The sequence below is a fragment of the Aotus nancymaae genome, unplaced genomic scaffold, assembly GCF_030222135.1.
Source record: "Aotus nancymaae isolate 86718 unplaced genomic scaffold, 86718_ANA_hifiasm-v0.15.2.pri h1tg000031l, whole genome shotgun sequence".
In the NCBI taxonomy this organism is placed as follows: domain Eukaryota; kingdom Metazoa; phylum Chordata; class Mammalia; order Primates; family Aotidae; genus Aotus; species Aotus nancymaae.
Window position 1 is genome coordinate 1,842,105 of NW_026988444.1, and position 23,506 is coordinate 1,865,610.

The 23,506-nt window shown below is 48.1% G+C and overlaps 1 protein-coding gene across 3 annotated transcripts; it reads left to right on the plus strand.

Annotated features, from left to right (window-relative positions):
• Positions 1–7,658: 7,658 nt before the first annotated feature.
• Positions 7,659–21,818, plus strand: ACKR3 (atypical chemokine receptor 3). Of its 3 annotated transcripts, none has more exons than XM_012434197.3 (2): positions 7,659–7,686; positions 19,909–21,818. In XM_012434197.3, exon 2 carries the CDS (start codon positions 19,935–19,937, stop codon positions 21,021–21,023), a length of 1,089 nt encoding a protein of 362 aa, XP_012289620.2. In that variant the 5' UTR covers positions 7,659–7,686; positions 19,909–19,934; the 3' UTR covers positions 21,024–21,818. The 3 variants fall into 3 exon arrangements, with proteins under 3 accessions (XP_012289620.2, XP_012289619.2, XP_064239456.1); XM_012434196.2 differs by lacking the exon at positions 7,659–7,686 and adding an exon at positions 9,102–9,946; XM_064383386.1 differs by lacking the exon at positions 7,659–7,686 and adding an exon at positions 16,682–16,786.
• Positions 21,819–23,506: the final 1,688 nt, after the last annotated feature.

Here is a 23,506-nt window from a genome sequence, read left to right on the forward strand (position 1 = left end):
AGATCAGAAAAATTCTTTTCTGTGTCAAACTTTACAGTGAAGTGAAAGCAGAGAAAGCAATGCTTCACTCAGAACTTTCTATTCAGGGATTTTTCTTTTCTTAAAAAACTGAAAGCTGAGAATGAAAAATTTCATATTTAGGTAACAGCAAGTAATATAAAGTATACCGATGTACTCACCCATAAGGTCTAATAAATGTGACTATTTTCTCCTAAAAAACAAAAACACTGTAGAGATGTTGAAACTATTCCTATGTATGTCACTCCACCTTATTTTCCTCTCTCTCTCTGCCCCAGGGTAACCTCTGTCCTCAAGCTGGTACATAGCCTTTCTTCCATCTGTGTTTTTTTTTGTATAGTTCTACAAACAACATGTGCTTTGCTTTGAGTGCTTTAGAACTGTACCTAAACAGTATCACTTTATGTGAACATTCTGCAACTTGCTTTTTTTAATTGGGGTAAAATTTAATGAAAAGCAAAATCTTAACTGTACAGTTGATGCCCTTTGGTAAATGTGTATACCCACATAACCACTCCTCCAGTGGGAACAGAACATTTCCAGCACCCACAGAAAATTCCCTTCTAGTCAATCCCCACCTCTAGTGATGACTATTTGGTTTCTGGCACCACAGATTAATATGACTGCCCTTCAACAGCCATCTGGTGTCTTTGTCAAATATCAATTGAGCATAGTGTGTGAGTCTAGTTTTGGACTCTCTATTTTGTTTCCTTGCTCTGTTTGTCCTAGTGACAATGCCACACTAGGTCCATTATTGTAGCTTTATAATAAGTCATGAAATTGCAAACCGTGGGTCTTTCAACACTTTCCATTTCAAGAGAATGTAAGCTATTTTTAGTTCCTTGGCATTTCAATAAAATTTAAAATCAACTTGCCAATTGTGGCAAAAAGAAACCTCTGGGTTTTTAATTAGGACTACATTGAATCTATAGAGCAATTTGGGAGGGCGCTGACATTAACAACATTTATTTCAAGTCTTTTGAATAAATATCCAGAAGTGGGATTGCTGGATTATACAGTAGTTCTATTTTTAACTATTTTTGAGGAGTCCCCATACGGTTTCCCATAGTGGCTGTACCATTTTGCCCTCCTGCCATCAGTGTGCAAAGGTCCCAATCTAGTTTCTCCACATCCTCACCAGCACTTGTTGCCTTTTTTTTTTTTTTTTTGTGAAGGCCATCCTGATAGGTGTGAGGTGATATTTCACTGTAATTTTGATTGACATTTTCCTGATGACTAGTGACATTCAGCCATTAGCCTTGAGTTCGATTATCTTTTTTTCATATACTGGTTGATCATATGTCTGTCTTTTTTGGAGAAATGTCTATTCACGTCCTTAGCCCATTTTTAAATTAGACTATTAGTGTTTTTTTTTTCTACCGAGTTGTAGGAGTTTCTTATATGTTTTAGAGATTAACCCCTTACCAGAAATATGGTTTAAAAATATTTTCTCCTATTTCATAGGTTGCCTTTCTACTCCATCGTTTGTTTCCTTTGCTTTGCAGGTTTTCAGTCTGATGTAATCTCAGTTGTTTATCTTGTCTTTTGCTGCCTATGCTTCTGATGTCATTGCCAAGATCAACGTCATGAAGCTTCTCCCCTTTGTTTCCTTCTAGGAGTTTTACAGCTTCAGATCTCGGTATTTATCCAAAAAACTTGAAACTGGGGTCCTGAGGAGATACAAACACTTCCCAGTTCATTACAGCACTATTCACAGTAGCCAAGACAAGGAAACAGCCTGAATGTCCTTTGTCAGATGAATGGATAAAGAAAATGTGGTATATACATACAATGAAATATTACTCCATCTTAATAAAGAAAGAAATTCTGATATATGTGACACATAGATGAAACTTGACATTTTGCTAAGTGAAAGAAGCCTCTCACAGAAAGACAAATACCGCGTGATTCCATGTATATGAGGAATCTAAAATAGTGCATCTCATAGAATCAAAGAGTGGAATGATGATTACTAGAGGTGAGGTTTTGGGGGATGGGAGTTACTAATTAGGAAGCATAAAGTTCTGATGTATAAATGTGTAACATTATACCTCATCAACAATAATGTATTATACACTTAAAAACTTGTTGGGAGGGTAGATCTCCTGTTAAGTGTTCTTACCACATTAAAATACAATCTAAAAAAAGAAGATTATGGAAAGAAAATGATAACACAAGTGAGTCTTCCAATCCATGAACAAGATCCTTCTCCATTTATTTTATTTTTCTTCAATTTCCCTTGGAAATATTTTTGTTGTTTTCAGTGTAGAGGTCATGACTGTCTTTAGTTAAATCTATTCCTATGAATTTTATGTGATTCAATGCTATTGTAGAGACATTTTTAAATTTTATTTTATAATTGTTTCTTGCTGGTTTATACAAACACAATTGACTTTTGTATACTGAGTTTGTATTCTTCGGCATTTCTAAATTCACTTACTAATTCTTGAAGTTGTTTTGTACAACTTGTCAGGATTTTCTGCCTAAATAATCCTGTCAGCTGATAATAAGAGTTGTTTTACATCTTTCTTTCCAATCCATATGGTTTTTATTTCTTTTTTCTTCCTTTTGTGTTAGCTAGAATTTCTAGTACAATGTTGAAGGGAAATGGTGAAAATGAATATCCTCACTTTGTTCTCAATTTTAGAAATGGTGCATTTAATCACTGAGTACAACGTTGGCTCTAAATATTCATACGAGGCTTACATCAAATTCATATACGTCGAATATCAAATTGGGCAAGTAAGTCAAATCAATTTAGTAAATTACACTACTTTCGAATGTTAAACCTATTTTGCATTTCAGGTATAAATCCCACTTAGTCACAGTATATCGTGCATATTGTTGGATTTGCTTTTTATTTTTAAGGGATTTTTATGTCTATGTTCATGAAGGATATTTGTCTATAATGTTATCTGGTAGAGTTCAGTTATTTTCAGTTTGGAGCTCTCACAAATGGTCCTGCTGTAAACATTTTTGAGTATTTCTTCTGGTGCAATGTATACACCTTGAAGTTGGGCGTGTACCTTGCAGTGAAGTTTCTGGGTCACAGGGTATGAGCATGTTCAACTTTAGCGAACACTGCCAATTCACACCTCAGAGTGTGGACTGTGAGCTATTTGTCATTAGATTGCAATGAGGTAAGGTCAGAAATTAAGAGGGAGCATTTAGAAACTTTTAAAGAAATTTGATGTTGCTTTGACATACAAATGAATAATCACAGGCTCTTCTCGGCCAGCTTAGATGCTGTCACACTTGCATTATGAGGAGGGTGTGGTAGGAGCTTCACATGCAATGGGGACTATGTGTTCTGGTTTGCAATGGAAAGTTAAAAAGAAAGAAAGGCTGGTCTCTCACCATGTAGAGCTGGAGAAGCACTGGTGCATGGGAATTCTGGTTGTTCCACATCCTTGCTCACACTCAGTAATTTTCATGTCAGCTCTTCTGGTGGCTGTGCGGCAGGATGGCACTGTGACTTCAGTTTGTATTTCCCCAATGACTAAGGGGGTTGCCTGACTTTTCATGTGTGTATTGGGTTCGTATGTGGATCTGCGTATTCCTTCGTGTGAAGTACTTATCAAGCCTTTGCCAATTTTCAAAGTATATGTTTTAAGTTTTTCTAAAACATTTACCCTGGACACTGTCTCCCCCCATCCTACTCCCATATTTCCATCATGAGGCAGGTGGGAAAAATATGGAAAGGACAAAAACGTGATTCACAAGTGTCATTCACCTGACTTCATTCAGTCAATATTTATGGGTGCCTGGCACGCGCCAAGCACAGCATGTGGAAACGGGGACACAGAATTGAATAAAATAGCAATGCTCTTGCCCTCTAGGGATTTATACTCTTGTGGGGAGAAGACAGATAGTGTATGATACCTTTGGATGGTAGTAAGTGCTATGAAAAAATAGGATAACAAGAGAGTAACTAGGATGGTGAGGGAAGGTTTTCTAAAGCAATTGTATTTATGCCTGCATCAAAATAATGAGAAGGAGGCAGCATATGACAGTCACTGGGAAGAGAATTCCAGGAAGCAGGAATGTCAGGTGCAAAGGCCTTGAGGTAGAAGCAGAGTGGTCTGAGGATTAATTAGAGAGTACTCTCCTGCTTTGGTCAAAATTGACGTGATAGACGCCATAGACACCCAGCGCAGTGGATACTGGTGGTGCTGCTCCCAGACGCTGCGACCCCCTTAGGTTCTGATGTGCTCCTTCTCCACCATTAATGTGGGTTAACTGACCAGGCTTGCGACTGGAACACTTAGAGACTGTCTGTAGCTGGGTTACTGCAGCTGCTGTGCCCGCACAGGCTGTGATCAGGAAGTATCTGAGGGGCTGCACTCTCCCTCCTGCACACAGCAGCCCTGAGCCAGTAGTTCGAGGATGTGGGGGTATGAAACCCCAGCCCCTGTGACAGCAGCTGGGGTGAGGCAGGAGAATAGGATCTGGAGACAGGAAGTCTAAGGCCACCTGCCACTGATTTCTTGGAACTGGACCAAAAGGAAAACTCCACCTCCCCATGACCATGTGACAGGGGGCCAGAGGCCCCTCCCTCTACAAAACCCCCTCTCCCTTACATCACACAGGGAAAATGCCTCCGATTGGTTGGAGGCCAGGCCTTTACTTCAGCTTGATTGGTCACAGGCCAATCCTTCATTAGCATAAGGTGTAACCAGTGGGAGGCCTCACCTCTATTGGAGGCCTCTAAAGGGTACCTAGGGGTGTTACCAAATTCTTCTAGTTTAATAAAAACCCTAAAGAACATTGCAGCTGGGGCTCTTGAGCTGCCTGCTCGATCCTGCTCCCACTCTGTGGAGTGTACTTTTGCTCAATAGATTCGTGTTTTCCTTGCTTCATTCTGTTGTTGCTTTGTTTGTACATTTTGTTCAACTCTATGTCCAACGTGCTAAGAACCTGGATGACTCAGTCAAGACCTTCTTTCTTGTAACAGCGGCAAACTCAGGGTATCATTCAGACTTAGAGAACCACCGAGGCTAAGATTTAGCCAGAAATCATACCCTGGGTTGTCCTTTTCCCCTTTCCTTCCTAGCTTTTTCTGAAAGCATTTCCTTGAAAAATCAGTTGTCCCTGAATTCCTACTTCAGGGTCTCTTTTTAAGACTTAAAAAAGTCTTTAGTCTAAGGACTTCACTCCACCTGCTATAGGTTTTTACAATTGTTTTTCTTTTTAAAAAAACATTTTTTCCTGTGGTACTAGGTAAGAACATGTGCCATGAAGTCAGGCACACTTGAGTTCAAATGTCACTGCCATTCAGTCACAGCCACCCTTGGGCAGGTTACCTACTCTCTCTGGGCCTCAGTTTCCTCAATTACAAAAGTGGGACAAAGACAGTGCCACCTTTATGGCTGCTGTGAAGATGAAAGAAGACAGGCCACATACTTAACAGAAGGATGGAAAAACAGTAAACACTCAGATTTACCTATGACTATTAAACCTTTCTAAACTTCATCAGAGAGTTCCAAAAAAATGTTGTCAAGCCTTGGGATAAACATCTGTTGCATTCCTTTAAAAAATGTATGGTATCACTGGAATTTGACCAGGGACAGAGGAGAGAGGAAGAAGAGAAATAGCCATTCTAGGTACCAATCATGTGCACCCTCTCATTTAATTCTGACAAGCACCCAGCTAGACTAGAAGGTTCTATTATAATTATTAAAGATAGGAACCTAACACTCAAAGAGGCTAAGTTGTCCGAGGAGACGTGGTGTTGAAGAGGTTAAAATATGCTATTCCGGCGTCTTGACTAAGTTCAGCACTTGGAGAACAGCAGGTGCAACAAGATCACTTTGACCTTCTTGCTGTTTCTTAAAAATTGAGGACGAAATTCCCATGTGAAAGATGCCTTCCCCAGAATATGCAACATTTTCATAATAACAGTCGAAACTGGGAGAATTCCATACAGATCTTGTTAAAAATAACTCATTGTTTAAGCTTCTCTATATAATTTGGTGGTTTCTTCACAACTAACTCTTCTTTGTCCAATCCACTATATAAGTGACTTCACCTACTTCTTTAGGGTCTTTATTTCTTTATGAGGGCTCCTGTGCTTTGGGAAACTTGTATTAAGTTTTTCTCCTGTTAATCTGTCTTATGAGGATTAAATTCTTGGACCCAGCCAGGACCCTAAGAAGACGAAGGTAGAGTTTTCCTACCCCTACAGTGTGTATATATCAGGGTTCCAAGCCAGGTTGTCTGGACAGAGGAACCCACTTCCCTTGAGGGAGGAAGACTGTCTTTGCTTTTAGGCCCTTGCCCTATAGAAGGGGCTTGGCATGGCAGTCATTCTAGGAGAATGTCCAGTCTCAGCTGAAATGACTCCTGCCATGCCCAGCTACCGAACGATGAAGATTCTTCCCAGGGTCACAACTCCAGGAATGAGGAACGCCTTGTCCTTAGGCCCGTGGTGCAGCTGAGCCTTTCTGGGATCATGTCACAGTCACCATAACTACAATCTCCACTCTAACAGGGCTCGCAGAGCAGAGACCCTGCCTGATGTCACTCTGGCCTGCCAGGATCCTTGCACTTTTAAGTTAGGTGCAGTTTCATTCCTGGTGGTGTCACACCTACAGGCAAATCAGATACCAGAAGGAACAAAGCTGACAGCCTGCTCTATGGGGCATACAACCCCAGGTGCAGATTATAGACAGGGAAGGAGGGAGGAGCTTAGCTGAAAACCCCTTCCTGACCCCTTTCCACTAAGTACTCAGGGGTAGCAAAACATCCAGGAACTTTGAGTTCTGGGTCAGCTGGGACAGCTGTGGGGACAGCGTCCTGTTTCTGCCTTCCCTGAGTTTTCTATTAGGTGTCACCAAACACATTCCTACCCAAAGAAACCATTATATAGGACCTTACTGAAAAGGTTGAAATACGCATTCTGGGATGGTCCCTATTTAAGTGAAAGGCACTTGAAAAACTGCAGATGCAAGATCACTCTGACCCTGTGCAAGACTCTCCCCATACGAGAAGGAGAAACAGCATCCTTGTCCTTAGGTCTAGAAGCTGCACAAGCCTCGTTAGAGTCACTCTTTTTAGTCACGTTTTCAAAGTTCATTCTTCTTTGTTCAATCCAGTATTTAAGTAGTGGACGCTAGCTGCTTGCCTGGGTCTGCATTTCTTTATGAGGGCATAAAGAAGTTTCCCCTGCCGCCTGAAACTTGCAGTATGCTTTCCTCCTATTCCTCTATCTTGTGTCAGTTTAATTCTCGGACGCAGCCGGGACCCCTAGAGGATGGAGGTGGAGTTCTTCTGCCCTTACGCTGCAAACACAATCTTCCAAAAGCAGGGGCACGCTTCAAAACTTTCCAAGAGACCTTATAGGTCCTAGGGAAATGGAATTTTGTTTTTTTAAAAAGCCCTGCTTGCTTACCCTCTCGTTTTCCCCCAGGACTGTTCTCTGGGACAGGGTGGAGGCCCAAGGAGACTGCAAAGTTCAGGCCGCAAGCACCCAGCCCCCACTCCAGGGTGTGAGCCTGACCAGGGTTCCCGACCCACCCCGCCCTTTCCCCCGCCGGCGCTGGGTCCGCCCCTCTCCGTGGAAGCCTCGTGCAGCCCCGCCCGGCGGAACTAGGGGACGGGTGGGGGACGTCGGAGGGCGAGGGCGGTGACCCCGGGGCCAGAATCCTCGCAGGCGCGAGTGCGGAACAGGTCTGGGCGCGGGGCCGTGTGTGGGTGCGGGGCTGGGTGTGGGCCGTGGGTCAGTGCGGGACCCGCCTGGGTGTGGGCCGGGGGTGGACGCGGGCCCTTGGCCGTGTGTGGGTGCGGGGCTGGGCGCGGGGCCATGTGTGGGTGCGGGGCTGGGTGCGGGGCCGTGTGTGGGTGCGGGGCCGTGGGTGGGCGCGGGGCGTGTGTGGGTGCGGGGCTGGGCGCTGTGCCATGTGTGGGTGCGGGGCTGGGTGCGGCGCCGTGGGTGGGCGCGGGACCGGGCCTGGTGGGGTCTGCGCAGGCTGCCGCAAGGCGGCCTCGTGGATTCTGGCCCCGGTGCGAGGGCTGGCCCCGGACGCACGAAGTGGCTTCTACTTAAAAAAAAAAAAAAAAAACTGCGTTGCGTTTTCCTTCCCTCCACGTTAGCAACTGCATCCCGTCCGAGGTCCCCGTTCATATGGCCTTTCTTCCAGCGAGCGCACACTTAGCTCAGAGCGGATTCACACCCGCTCTGTGTTTCCAGCGTGCGCGCAAGCGGAGCGCGTTCCCTGAAGCACAGGCCCCGAGTCACAGCCGCAGCCGCAGAGCGCGGAAACCGAGCTGCAGTGCTCAGGGGATCCACGTAGATTTCCCGCAGGCTCAGACACAGGGTCCCCCACACGAAGGAAACAGGACAAGAAAAGCCAGGACACGTATGCCGTGGAGGGTCGAGGTCTCGCCTAGGTCTTGCGTGTGGGTAGACGCAGCCGCTCGCAGTTTTCCTTTCCAGCATCTCTGGGGAGCGTGGAGATGTGCTTGGTGCCGAGGTGACACGAAGAGTGATTGCGCCGCCCTACAGAGGCAGTGGTGGGACGCTGCGCTGGGGCTGGGAAAGGCCGGGCCCAGGGCTACCCCTCCCGAGGCCCCGGGAGAGCAGGTGTGCGCTTCGCCTCCCGCCGGGCAGCAGTTCAGGAGAAAAATGTGCAGCTTTTATCTAAACAAAATATTTCTTTTGTAAAGGGCTTTCTCCACAAAGACTTTCTAGCCACGTCAGGCTTTGACCTCCCAGTCCCCCAGATTCAGCCTTGGGACCCAGCGGCTGCTGTTATTTTTAGTAGAAGTGTAAAAAGAATCTCAAAAAGTTTCAGCTCTGGAGAAAGCGTGAATACAGCTGGCGCATTCACATTCGCCACTTGAGCCGCTCCTGAGGAAGTCCAGGAGATCAGAAAGCAATACAAAAGCCAGAGCATTGCGAGTGAGGACGGGTTGGCGGGTGGCCTTTGGGTCCCTGCCTTATGGGTGATTTTCGTAAATGGCGCATTAGAGATGAGTATCACCTGGATCACATTTTTAGGTTGAATTCCAACATGGAGGGCCCCATAGAGGGAACTTAAGCAATACACTTCCAAATAAGAATGTAGATTTCAACAATTGTAGTAAAGTGTTTGCCAGACTCATCTCAGAAAAGGACGTCAGCGAAGGACATTTATTATCTTCCTAATGTGTGTCTGGCACTGGGCAGGCACTGTAGAATACTATCTTGATTAGAGTCTCAAGGATTTTTTGCCTAAAGTCCTTTACAAATAAAAGTATTCAAGTATCATCTATTATAAAGGCTCTTTCCCCCACTTTGGGGATATACGGTGTGATCGATTCATTGGTCATACCAAAACTGTTACTTCTGTTTTGGAGGAATTAACACAGAAATCCCAGGCTTAGTAAATCAACACCGAAGTTCAGAAGTTCAGAGTAGTTTGTCTTGGGAACAAAGTCCTCCCTAGAACGAAGAGGCATTTAGAGGAATTCCTGGTGTTAATGGGATTATTCAAGATATACCTGAGACCAGATAAATATTTGATGATTTTGCAACGCACTAGGGTTTCTTTGCAGTTTTTCTTGGGCTGGCGTTTTCCCCCATGGGGTTTGGACTTTGTGGCTTCATCAGATTTTGCAAATGAAGGAAGGCTGGGGTTTCCCAAGAGTGCGCTTGTGCAGGAAACAGCAGACTAGTGAGGTTTACAAGAGGGGGGTGTGCGTGTGTGTGCGTGTGTGCGCGCGCCTGCCTGTGGCATGGCGGTGGCACGGGAGAGAGATGTGGGTTACAAAGCTGCCATCTAGAGGCTAGAGGCGCCTTCCTGCAGCGTATATAACGCAAGTCTGCAGCCAGCCGAACTCACAGTTGTTGCAAACTGCTCAGCGCAAAGGGAGCCCGCGCACGGCGCAGGCAGGAAGGCAAGCGAGCCCAGCCAGCCCAGCCAGCCCAGCCAGCCCAGCCAGCCCCGAGGTAAGGAAGCGGTGCTCCGGCAGCAGCCTTGGGAAGAAGGCATGGCTTCTGCTCTTAAGCCAAGTGGTCTTTTTCAAAGGACTTCTTTAAAATCGCTGAGTTGGGTGCTTTTGAGCCTGTACGTCTGGTTTCTGAAAACCCAGGCTCACATAGCTCCATTGCAAAGTGCTTCTGTTAATTTGAAGGGCTTCACCTTTCGCTTCAGAAAGCAAAGGGCAGTATTCTTAAGTCACTTGCAGAAGGAAATTTCCCTGTGTGTTAGGAATCTGCTGTTTATTTGCTGTGTGGCTATTTAAGCTCCAGTAAGCAGGGGAACTTCGCAAGAACAGAGTATCCATTCTGCCTCCCCAATTTGGCACGGGGATTAGCTTGGCACCACGGTTTACCTGTTTTGCTTCTAGTATATTAGTTTGGAAACAGATGAATTTGGCAGTAAATACGTAATTCCAGAACGATGAACACTTTATTAAGAGGCATCCTTAAATGAAGCAGAAAACTGCTGAGAATCTTTGTGAGTCCAAGATACATTTGAGTTCAGTACTTTGGGGGATTTACCAGAGCCTGTGAGTCCGGAAGCTACAAACATGAATGTTAAATATAGCCCGGTCTCTCGTCTGTTCACGGCATGCTTGGTAATCTCATTTGAGTATTCTCTTAGAAGGTGTTAAGTCCAACTTCAATTGGGGGAAAGAAAAGCACACACCCAAGTCTACTATTTTGCAATTTAAATATACTCTTCAGGTAAAATGTGGATTTTGTTCAATTTTGTTGGCATGTGCCAAGATTGAAGGAGTGACTGCGAGTTAGAACTTCGGAGTGAGGTCAGGGATGGATGCTTAGCCAGGGCTTGTAACTTGCAGAGAGAATGAGAAGTTGTAAAAGTCAGACTGGCTGTCTCTCTTTCTCTCTTCCTCTTTCTTTCTTTCTTTCTTTCCTTTTGCTCACAACAGCATTACTTAGTTTTTCAACAGTGGGGGAGAGCCTCCTTAAATGGTTTACAGCCCTTTGAAGATATTTGGTGCAGTGACACCCCCTGAAACTTCAGTCAGCAAAGTCTCAACATGGAAACTTTTTCCTTTTCTTTTTAAAGGCAGATGCTGCCTTTGTGTCACTTTATTTATTCCAGGAAAATTGTGGACGTCAGAGAGGCATGCCTAGCAAAGGAAGCGGAGGCTGCTGATTTCTGTGCTCTAACTCTCCATAGATTTTAAATGGATAAACTGCTCGTCTTTCTTTCATCAGAATATGAGCTTTCCCCAGATGGAAAGCCTTTTTCTAAAGCAAAGTTGCACATGAGAGCTCTAGCTTGAAAACAATTTGCTCTTTTTTCCCCAGTCTCTGCCATAAACACTTGAATGTGCACACAACTGCAGAGCTTAATGCCACAACCTCCAGGAGATTGGGGGGAGGGGAGAGCTGCCCAGGATGGGGGTGGGAAAGCAAAGGAAAATGGAGAAATGGCTGTAGTTTGCTGCCCATCAGCTTTTTTTTTTTTTTTTTTTTTTTTCCAACTTTTAGGAGGCATGTGCTGCAGTGGTAGTTTTAAAAAAGTTCCATAAAGCATTGCCAAGGCAGCATGCTTGTGCGACACAGAGGCTGGACTCCGGGGGTGTGTTTCCCCCGTATTAACAGCAAGTTGTTGAGGAGTTGAGAAGGTATTATGATTTCTAATCAGGCCCAGAACAGGCCAAGGATAGGCTTTCTGAATGAAAAAAAAAAAAAAAAAAAAAAACCCAAAACAAAAAAACCCTACTTAATCAGGAACAGTGGCTTTTTGTGTGATCATTTTAGGGAGAGAGCTCCTGTTTTCAAGTCGACGTGAGGGAAATTGGTTGAAGTTACTCAAACCTGAGGCTGAAGGGCAGTCACTTTATAAACCTTAAGAGCAACTGAGGGGAAAGAAAAAGACCCGAAGACTTCAGACCTTTGGATTTTTCTCAGTGATTTTGTAGAATATGAATGGAATTTGCGGCCAGAAGGCATTTGTACCTTTAAACCAGGCAACCAAGGAACCTGGTTTTACTCTTAGGAGCGAGAATAGTATTAAAATGCCTTCAATTGGATTGCACGTCTATGGGTATAAGTTAGAAAGAAACTAAAGACTGTGTCATGTCAAGTGTTATTAAAGTCCAGGAAAGAAAAGACATAGCCCTAGGACACATACTTTCTATTAAAATAAAAGCAAGCAAGCCCGAAATAGACAGATCTTGACAGGGAGGGGCGGAGGGGTGTCCCTGATTTTGAATACTTGATGGTTTCCTACAGGGAATAGTTGATGCTTTTATCTACTAATTTGGATTTAAAAAAATTATTGCTTTGGTATTAAAGTGATCAGGGAATTGCATAATTTTATGGTGATAATTTTAAAGAGCCACAAGTAGTTTTGGAAGCAGACTGTGTTTTGTTCCAGGCACTGAAAGAGTGGAGGGGGGCCGAGACTATCTCAGGTGACCTTGAACCACTGCTGTCAAAGGAACAGATAACGAGGCCAGGGCAGTGTGGGGAACTTTGTGTTGTGAAGGCTGGGTCAGCCAGATAGCAGGCATCTTCTGCTTTTCCTGCTATCACAGATTCGTGGATGTCCTCCCTCAATTGTATATGCAGAGCCCAAGGTTACAGAGTCCTCCTGGGAGCCCCATTGTGTCTGGCTGAGGGCGGGGGGTAAGGAGGCTCTCCTAGGCTGGCTGACCTCCCACTGCCTTGTCTTCATCCTAAGCTGGGTGGGAATCAGGGCTCTGATTACACTGGGCCAGGCTAGACGGCAGCCTTTGTTATGTGGGAATCTCTGGACCTGCTCTTGTGGGTACAGCTTTGCTTCCCTGTCGGGCAGCTGAGCACAATAGACCAGTTCAGGTTTCTGGACGTGGAATTTATTTGATCCACCAAATCCTTAAAGTGGAAGAGGATGTCCCATGTGTTTGTGTGAAGTATGTCTAAGGACCCTGAGAAGAGGTGGCCTGTATCTGAATCAGGGTATAGAGTCTTCTGTAGTTACTATTTTTTGAGTCCTCAAGTAATTCAAAGCAGGTATGTACTTGCATAAGATAAGATCACTCATGGTCACTGGTGAATGTGTAGTTGAAACTGTTTTCCATTTGCTGGCAGCAAAGGGGACAGACAGCCCCCCATTCTGCTATCAGCCCTAGCAGATGGTCACAGAAAGTCTGCCTGGGCTGAAGCTTCCCTGGCCTTTTCCCCTAGGTTGCTTGGTTGGCTTCCCCATAAATTCGATGTAGCATTGGTTAAAAACACACAGACACACACACACACACACACCCCCCACACACTCAGTGATGTACAGTTGCCTGATGGTTCTTCAGGGATAGTGTGGATTCTCCTGATCTAAATTGCATGCTCAGTGTAAGCGGGGGCTGGCCTGGTGGAAGAGGTGGTGTCTGCTCAAAGAGACCAGAGCGTGAGCTTTCGTCCATGATTCCCACTGGAGAGTCTCTGGAGATGGTGGAAGGGGGTGATAACCCTATTCTTAGCCACAAGCCCGCGATAACCCAATCTCTTCAGCTTGCCTGGCCCCAGTTTCCAGGTGTGCAAACAGTGAGAGCCACTGTCCCAGCTCTTGTCTGGGACAATCCTGAGTTTCTTCATGAAATTCCCTTATGGGACACAGGTCTCATACTGCAGAAAGCCAGTGAAGGAGGCAGAGGGCCTGCAGATTGCAGAGGGCCAGAGGGCCTGGCCTGAGTTACCTTATCTGTACCACTGTAGAGGATGACGTGTGTGCTGCAGCCTGGTCTGCACCCCACTGCAAAGCCACCTGTGGGGATCCTATCACCTCCATTCTCAAAGCCTCTTCTGCCCCAAAGCCCTGGCCTTGCTCTAGACCTTCCTGGCTCCTGCATGGACAGGCCCACGCCACACTTCCTTGCCCACCCTTCAAGGCCCAGCTCTTACCTCCATCTGCCCTTTGTGGAGAGTCCTTGCCTCAGCCAGGCTGAGTGACTCCACCCATGGCTGCTTTCCTGGAACATCCTTGATTGCCCCTACCTCCTTGAAGGCCCCCGTAACCCCCCAGAGTGGAAACCCCTCATCTTCCTGCCAAAGGGGCAGGCACCACCTTGCCCAAGCCTTGGGTGTGATGGGCCTGGGTGCTTCCCAATTAGTCGGAGGGGTCTTGGGGGTTGAGGGGAGATGTTTCTCGATTGCTGTCCTCACGCTCCCCAGAGCAGTGCCCCCTCGAACAAGAGGCTCTCTGCCAACACCAGCTCGGTGGCGATTGCAGAAAAATCTCTCCTGGATGCCTGTGTCTGCTGCTGGCCACAGTCACTGGTCTCAGAGGGGCATGATTAACTGCTGGCTCATTGAGCACCTACTATGTGCTGTAGCTGGATAGCTGGATAGCTGTAGCTATACAAAGCTACAGAAGACTTGGTGGGGGGTATGGGGCTTGGCAGGAACAGGCAGAGGGGGAAGAAACCTGAACAACTCGATGCTACAAAAGATATCCCATAGTAGAGATGTGCAGTGTTGGGCCTGGAGAATGTGGGAGCGTCAGAAGGGCAGAGGGCATCAGCTGGGAAGAGTCTGTGGTTGGAGACTGCAAACATATGGAAGGCAGTTTAGGGGAACACTGGCCGGGTGCCTGAACACGTGGCGTTCTGTGGAAGGAACTAACCAGCGTGAGGACATGCTGATTGCATACTCAGCCACCACCCACGGAGGCTCTAAACCTGAGTACCTCTAATTCTGGCTTCACCCCCAGCTTGCAGAGTGAGCCCAGGCAGACCGTTTGGATGCAGCTAAATACCCCTGGCTGCTTGCTGCAGCACGGTCATTGTCAAGGATACTTGGTTGATGAATAAAGCATCTCAGAAAGGAGAGGTGCATCTCCCGGAAAAGTCCTGCAATTGACAAGAGGAGCCCCAGTACCATCTGGGCTGTGAGTGACACAGGAGTCCCTTTGCAGGCCATAGGCTAGCAAGGATGGAGGGCTACACAGATGCTTGCCCACCGCCAGCCACGGGAAAGCTCTCTTTCCGTCACTGCAACGTTCGACAAGGCCACTGAAAAGGGGACTCCTGTACGAAGGAATGCATGAGACAAAACAGAGCAAGCGCTGGGAAAAAGGGAATGAAAACGGACGTTCACTGCTTTTCCTTCTCCCTTGGGTCTCCGTGGTCCAGGAAAATGGAACAGGAACCTTGATTGTTCCGTGGACCGTTCCTCCTCTATTAAAATTTACATAGTTCTTGATGTCAAATTTCAAATCACACAGAAGTTTATGGAGCCAAAACTACAAGCCTCCTTCTGTTCCCTCCTCCTTCCCTCCCGGCCCCAAGTCTTACACTTACCGCAGGTCTTTTTCTATGCCTTCGTGCACATGCGTTTACATACAGAAATACACAGATGTGATTTTTGCGTTTCCTTCTGCACAGCTGGGATTGTGCGGTGTGTGTGTGTCTCCACGTTGTCTTTCACTGAACAGCAGGTAGTAACTCTCCCTGTGGATGAAGGGAGGCCTCCTTCTCACAGCTGTATTATATTCCAGACAGCAGAGACACCAGGCTTTACTGAGTCATGCCTCTACTGAGAGGCATTTACGTCATCTCCACTGTAAATAAATACTGCTTTAAAAAACATCAATTTGTATCATCATCATTGAACCGGAAAGAAACAGCTTTTGTTCTGTGTCCCCACCTCCTTTCTTCCACCACCTGGAATCTTTTATGCAGAAACCTTAAAACCTAAGTCAGAAGTGAGTCTCATTCCCCTGCCTGCCCTGATGTGGGCACTGAGGCCATAGACACGCAGGCAGTGGGCAGGCTTGATTCACACCCAGACATGTTTCTTAGACCCTGGCCTCAAGCGGGAATGGAATTGCTGGTTGATTCCAGCAGAGGGTGACTGGACTCAGCGGAATGAGGATGTCGCCTTCAGGCCCTGTGGTTATCTGCTGTCCCAGCTTCCCCGCATAAACAGACCTGGGCACGAGCTGAGAGGCATCAAGAATGTAGACAAGGACCCAAGGGCTGGCCCATCCAGATTTGTGTGGATGCGGTCAGCTCTTTCTGTATGGGATGAGGTAATCCCCTGCTTTTGCTTGAGGGGAGCTGTGATTCCTCTGCAGGGCCCTCCGGGGGTTCATTAGAGGCCTCCCTCCCTCTCTCCACTTTCGGATTTGCAGAGAGCTTTGTCACCAGGCCTTTGGGAACCAGGGGCCCGGGGTACACATTTCATAGTTTGCCCTATGAAACTTTTGTTCCTATCAGGCATTCTGAGAGAGTCACTTGTTAAGAGCTAAGCAGGTAATTTAGGAAGATTCTTTGCTCCAATGGCGGACGCACACCATCAGTGAATGGTGCTCCATGAATGTGGGCCCTGCCCGCCCTAGACGTCCCGCATGCGGGCTGGGGCGGCCGGAGCCTTTGTCGCAGACTGCATTCCATGTTACGTGGCAGTTCCCTGTTTTGAATAAGGGGATTGTCCTTGTCAAATAATAATCTGTTTTCTGGAAACAGCCCTTGTTTGTTTCTGAAACCTAATTCATGAAACATACTGAAATGACAAAAGGCTGAGCTATTGTATGACGTTTTTGTTTTTTTTTTTTTGTTTTTCGTTATCTTCAGCTTCCATTTAAATTTGCAAAGGACCTGATGACAGCACTCTCTGCTTAGACTTTCTTGTGTCTGTACTTTCCTTCCTTTCTCTGGCCAGTGGAGCCTTTGGTGCTGGGAAGGAGAGGCCCGTCCAGGCCCCTAGAGGAAAGCAGGTGATCAGGGCATGGGCCTCTGCTTTCATTTCCTGGCTGGTCTCAATGTGGGATGCTGTTCCTTGGGCTGACTGGTGGTTAATGATTGAGGATCAGTGATCAGCGACTGATGATTGGTGAGTGGTGATTGGTGGGGCAGCGAGGAGCTCCAGCCTCTGCTTTCTCATTCAGACCTTGGGTAGCAACAGCCATGCCCTTGTTGGAAGTTTCCCACTGTACCACCCAGGAGGGGAGAGGCAAGGACAGAGGCCAGGACAGCCGAGCAGGGAAGTGCCTGTCTCAGAAATAGTTTCTGACTCGGAGGACCAATGGTCCCTAAGTCAAATTTTCTTCTCTCAAGGGGGCAGAGGTGGAAACCCAAGGCTGGATGGGGGTCCCTGAGCCCTTCTCTACCTCTCAGCCCCACTGTGGGCTCTGAGAATACCAAAGGCTGGTAGCTCAAGGCGAGCGAGTGTCTGTTTTGTGCTAAGAGTGGAGGACCTGGAAGGAAGGATGCACTCGAGATGCGAGAACCAAGTGTCTTCTCACTGAGTGACCCTACGTCCTGCAGGGGCCTGTCCATGCTGAGCAGTGGTCATGTGCCTGGCCATCCGGCCCCTGCCACGTCTGTACACTGGAGGGCGAGTGAGACCCGAGCCACAGGAATGTCTCCAAGGTCGGGGAGAGAGGTGGGTGGGTTTAGGATCCAAGTTCAGGCAAACAGAGACTGAGGGGCTTTTCTTTCCTTGTGGCTCTTGTGAATGGCCCAAACCCCAGGATTTATGGCAGTTTCTGCTGAGGCTGGTGGCTGTGCCAGTGGGGACAGAGCAGGGAGCCCACGCCAGGCACCAGCTGAGCTGCCCTCTGGACCCAGCTGCTGTTCCTGCCACTGTCCAGCTGTGAGACCATCCTCCATTCAAGCTCCTCTGCTCCCCCAGGACTCCAATGAGATCACGGGGTGAAAGTGGTTTATAAACCAAGCCTCGATGCAAATGAGTTTCATTTTAAGGAAATGGGAAAAAGGAACAAGGGTCATTGCAGTAGAGCCATGCGGGAGAGCGAAGGTGAAATTCTTGTCTCCTGGAATCACAGGGTGGAGAGTGGAGCGTCAGCTCTGGGTCATTTGGTGGCCAAGGGAAGGTGGCAACAGTAGCTTCAAGGCACAGCCTGGGGCTGGCTGTCCACCCTGAGGGCAGTCTGGCAGGCCAGGGTGTCCTCAGCTGCCTGCTGGGGCTACGTCCTTTTGGAGTTCTAGAGCTGTGTCTTAGGACAGGTGTGCTGAGCCTCCTGCTTTGGGTTTCTGTCCTGACCTTGACCTTGCTCACCTCCACGGGCATGCCCCCCATGCTTGGGCATCAGGGTTTGTGAGAAGTCGATGGTCACAGGGCTTGATTCCTCCTAGCGGGTGACTCTGAGGATGGCCAGGCCTCCCGCTGCATGAGCAGTGCACTTCCCTCCACAGAGGGCTTTCAGAGTGGGCAGGAGATGTGGCCATCATGAGAGGCCCAGCTCTCTCTTTAGGCCATGGAGGACACTGAGCCAGGTTGGGTCACCAGGAGGGGACCCCACGGTCATTTGCATCCTGCAGAGGGAAATGCCCAGAAGCCTGCAGCAGCCCCCGCTCAGCAGGGTTCAAGCGAGGTCCTCTGCCTCGAGCGTTGAGGCTGCCGAGCCGAGGCAGTGAAATCTCTCACTTTTCAGGGATTCTGTCATGTTGTCCCAAAGGAGAAACCCATCAAACAGCCCAGGCTCTGTGTGGGCTTGTGAGTCTCCCTCCACTGGGGATATTTATTACTTAGCCAGTAAGAGCCACTTTTCAAAGGGCACAGAGAAACAAGGTTCTGCTTTTTGCGGAAGGGAAAAACCGCTCCCCTTAGGTGGGAGAGTCCCCAGGGTTCTTTCTTCCTGGCCAGGGAGGGAGAAGGGGGTGACGTTTTATTGAGCATCTGCTAGGGCCAAGCTCTGAATTAGGCCCTTTCTTCTCACCTTCTGTGAGATAGGTGCTGTTGTCCTGGGGAGGCAGACACAGACAGATTGACTCTCAAGTTAAATGCTAATTAATAGAGGAGCCAGAGTTCTAACCCAGGAATGTCTGATCTTCTTGGAGCGGGCAGCTTCCCAGCTGTGGCTTCGCATGCCAACAACGTCACTGTCCACAGTGCACCCTTGGGCTGATGTTTTCACTTTACCTGCCCCCCACAGTTGTGCAGTGGGGTTTGGGCAGGGCTCATTGTTGACCCAGGACCATGGCCTGGAGGGATTTCAGGGCCTGGAGGGATTTCAGGCTGTATACTGTCAGTCTATCTGGAGAAATAGCTGCCTGATGACAGTGGTACCCTGTGGCTGAATTCTGGCTGGGAGTTAAATGGTGATGGAGTGTTGGCCTCACCTCAGGTCAGCAGGGAAAACAGTTGGGAAAATCGTCAGCCCTCCTGAAACGCAGCAGGTGGTGATCTTTGTGTTTTGGGTCTTGGCACACTTTGCTCTTGAAGCAGTTGAACAAATAAAGAAATGGAAAAATAGGTGCTGACCCAGAGCTTGAGACAGCTGGTTGGCTGCCCTTTGTTGAAAACTACCACACGGCCAGCTCAGAGTCTTCAGGTTTGGGGCACAGATAAGCTGTGGGGCACCCTGCCTAGGCTCACTGTGTTTGCACAGCCTTTATGACTGCACGCTGGGGCTGCCTGACACCCAGGTTGGCATGTGAATTTAGCAGAAAGGTAAAAAGTGCTGAGTCACATTTTAAATGCGAATTTGGAGGAGGATTTGAAATGCTTTCATTAAGACTCCAAAGCAGGACACTTGTAACACAGCAGTGCCAGGAGCGGACAACCCTGCCATTCTTTGGGGACGTAGATAAACAGCTCCACTGTCCCCTGCTGAGAGCGAGCAGGCCATCATCTCTGTGGCTGGGGCTCAGCCACCTGACGTTTCTTTGGCCCCCGTGCTGTGTTGATTTCACACCCTGGGCACAGCCAGGCTGACGGTGTCTTGAGAACACAGCCATAAAAACATGAAGAAAGCAAACACAGTTTCTGTCTTGGAGTCTGCGTGGATTTAGATTCGGGGTATGTTTTATTGTGTTTTGGAAGTCCTATTACGGATGTTTTCTTTTCTCCCTTCTTTGCAAAGACATTACAGAGCTAAACCAAAACAGCTGAGCCTGTCAGGGTCCTGGAGAAGCGTTTTGCCTGGAACTTGAGTTTTTCCTAATGAAGTGACTTTTCTCTTCCATCTTTTTCCTTTGCTTTTCTCGTAGGTCATTCGATCGCTCCCCTCAGCACGATGGATCTGCATCTCTTCGACTACTCGGAGCCGGGGAACTTCTCGGACATCAGCTGGCCGTGCAACAGCAGCGACTGCATCATGGTGGACACGGTGATGTGCCCCAACATGCCCAACAAAAGCGTCCTGCTCTACACACTCTCCTTCATCTACATCTTCATCTTCGTCATCGGCATGATTGCCAACTCCGTGGTGGTCTGGGTGAACGTCCAGGCCAAGACCACAGGCTATGACACACACTGCTACATCTTGAACCTGGCCATCGCCGACCTGTGGGTCGTCCTCACCATCCCGGTCTGGGTGGTCAGCCTCGTGCAGCACAACCAGTGGCCCATGGGCGAGCTCACGTGCAAGGTCACGCACCTCATCTTCTCCATCAACCTCTTCGGCAGCATCTTCTTCCTCACGTGCATGAGCGTGGACCGCTACCTCTCCATCACCTACTTCACCAACACCTCCAGCAGCAGGAAGAAGACGGTGCGCCGGGTCGTGTGTGTCCTGGTGTGGCTGCTGGCCTTCTGCGTGTCTCTGCCCGACACCTACTACCTGAAGACCATCACGTCTGCGTCCAACAATGAGACCTATTGCCGGTCCTTCTACCCCGAGCACAGCGTCAAGGAATGGCTGATCGGCATGGAGCTGGTCTCCGTCATCTTGGGCTTCGCGGTTCCCTTCTCCATCATCGCTGTCTTCTACTTCCTGCTGGCCAGAGCCATCTCGGCGTCCGGCGACCAGGAGAAGCACAGTAGCCGGAAGATCATCTTCTCCTACGTGGTGGTCTTCCTTGTCTGCTGGCTGCCCTACCACGTCGCGGTGCTGCTGGACATCTTCTCCATCCTGCACTACATCCCCTTCACCTGCCGGCTGGAGTACGCCCTCTTCACGGCCCTGCACGTCACGCAGTGCCTGTCACTGGTGCACTGCTGCGTCAACCCTGTCCTCTACAGCTTCATCAACCGCAACTACAGGTACGAGCTGATGAAGGCCTTCATCTTCAAGTACTCGGCCAAAACGGGGCTCACCAAGCTCATCGATGCCTCCAGAGTCTCCGAAACAGAGTACTCTGCCTTGGAGCAGAGCACCAAATGATCCGCCCTGCAGAGGCGCTGGGACCGGTGTGCTTGCCTTTGAATAGGCCCTGTGGTTTTCTAGAGTAAAGCAAAGTACTTTCGGGTCTTGATGCTTGAGTGGCGTGAAGAGGCGGGCACGCGTCCCCGTGCGTCCGTTCTCTCTTTCTCTTGACAACGGGGCTGTCGTTTGGCTGTGCGTGCCGACAGTTTGCAACAGGCAGAGCTGCGTCGTGCGGCAGTGCTGCGCGTGGGAGCCGGCTGAGGACAGGCTTGCCTGGACTTCTGTAAGATAGGACTCTCTGTGTTTCCTGCATTGTTTTTATATGGTGATTTGTATTTAAATTGTAAGACTTTATTTTCTCACTCTTGGTGTACTTTATAAATGTATTTGAAAGTTAAATATATTTTAAATATTGTTTGGGAGGCATAGCGCTGACGTATATTCAGATTGTTGTAGTTTTAAGGTTACTTTGACTTCAGTTTTGACTAAGGATGACACTAATTGTTAGCTGTTTTGAAATTTTATATATATAAGTATATATAAATATATAAATATATGCCAGTCTTGGCTGAAATGTTTTATTTACCATAGTTTTATATCTGTGTGGTGTTTTGTACCGGCGCGGGATGTGGAAAGAAAACTGCTCTGTCATGCAGTTTGTGACGTTAACAGTATTGTAAAGTTACATTTTAGGAAAAACACAGAAAACTGGCCTGGGCTGCAAATCGGTGCACACAACGAACAATCGCATTTCAAAATCTCAATTTGTAAGTTATTTTTTTAAATAAAGATTTTTCGTTTCCTAAAAATCCATCCAGTCTCAGTTTTAAGAGTGTGTTTTGGCATTTGGGTAGCATGCGTGATAACACACAGATACATGCAGCACACACAGGCCAATCGAATGAACATGCTTAGAAAAAGAGGGCTACCATGAAGCAAAAGCCACCAGGCTAACTTGTTTGAAATGCTATAAAAAGGAAAACATTTGAGCATACTGTGTGGGTTTTATTTTTTAATTTTCAGGCAATAATGAGTTTGGTGCGGGGGATGATTGCTAGGGTGAGCTAGATGGTCATGGAGAGAAGACTGGCACAGAGAAGGTGCCACTTGCTGTCCAGGCAGGGGAGTTTCGGGGTGTGGGACTGGTGTCCTCATTGGAATCACCTGCCTGCTCCTGTGCCTCTGGCACAACCCCTGGCATCTCCTCTGCTAAGGTAAACACCTCCAGGGGCAATACTTCCTATTCAGAGTTTTCATTTAAACTGTACCAATCAGCTACCCTCTTGAGGGCACACACTGAGTGAATCCCCAGCGTGTGCCTTCCCTTACTAGTGGCCAGAAAGAAAGGTGCTCTCAGAATGGCTAGTTCCTGCTGTGCACTCTCTAACTCGACCTGGAGCCACAGCCATGGTGGAGACCAGAGATGCCAACAGGCAAGACAGTTGGGCAGAGTCTCAGAGAGGGGCTGGGCTCCCAGCACGGCCCTCACCACCTCCACTTCTGCCAAGACCTCTCTGCACAGAGAGCTGTTTGCCAATACAAAGGCAGACCCAAGCCCGAAGCTTGTCCCACCTGTGAGCTTCACGGCCATCAACCGCACTGCGGTTGGTAGGGGCCTGCTACTAGGTAGGAAGCACCTGTGCAAGTCCACACCCCACAGACCCACAGTGGGCAGCCCTGCAGTCCCCAGTGGCCCCACAGACCCACAGTGGGCAGCCCTGCAGTCCCCAGTGGCCCACAGACCCACGGTGGGCAGCCCTGCAGTCCCCAGTGGCCCACAGACCCACGGTGGGCAGCCCTGCAGTCCCCAGTGGCCCACAGACCCATGGTGGGCAGCCCTGCAGTCCCCAGTGGCCCACAGACCCATGGTGGACAGCCCTGCAGTCCCCAGTGGCCCACAGACCGGGGGCTCCTATTTCCTGCAAAGGGCTCACAGCCTAGAGTTTTGAAATGAGGGCTGTAACTTACTGGAAATATGCTGTTGATACTCTATACAGCCTCAGGTCTGTATACACCTGGTCTTCCTTCAATGGGATTCTGGTCGGATAATAGTAATGTAGATTGTGGGATAACAGCATGCAAATAGGCAAAGATACCAAGAAGAAGGGAAAAGAAGAGAGGGTAGGATGGAAACAGAAAATTGGGAAAGTTCTTGACCCAAATATGTGTTCCTTGACAATCAAAATGGATTGCATGTGTGCTGTGAGCCTTCTAGGGGTTCAAGTTCAGACAGAAACACACTTTTCCAGTAGTGAATTCAAAGTGAGTGGCGGGCGAGGGGCATCCATTGCAGTCCACATGCTCAGCCTTGCAATAGATGGAACACTAAAAAGGCATTCAACCGAATTGCTATTGTGAGGCCCCATCGCAGTCCATCTATCGGTCTCCCCCATGCCCTTCCCTAGACTTTCAGTAGGTTCCCAGGGGCTGACAGCGCTGGGGTGGGTGGGGGTCTTGCAGTCTGTCTGTCCGCATGGATGTCTGAGGGGTCCACTGCCTGC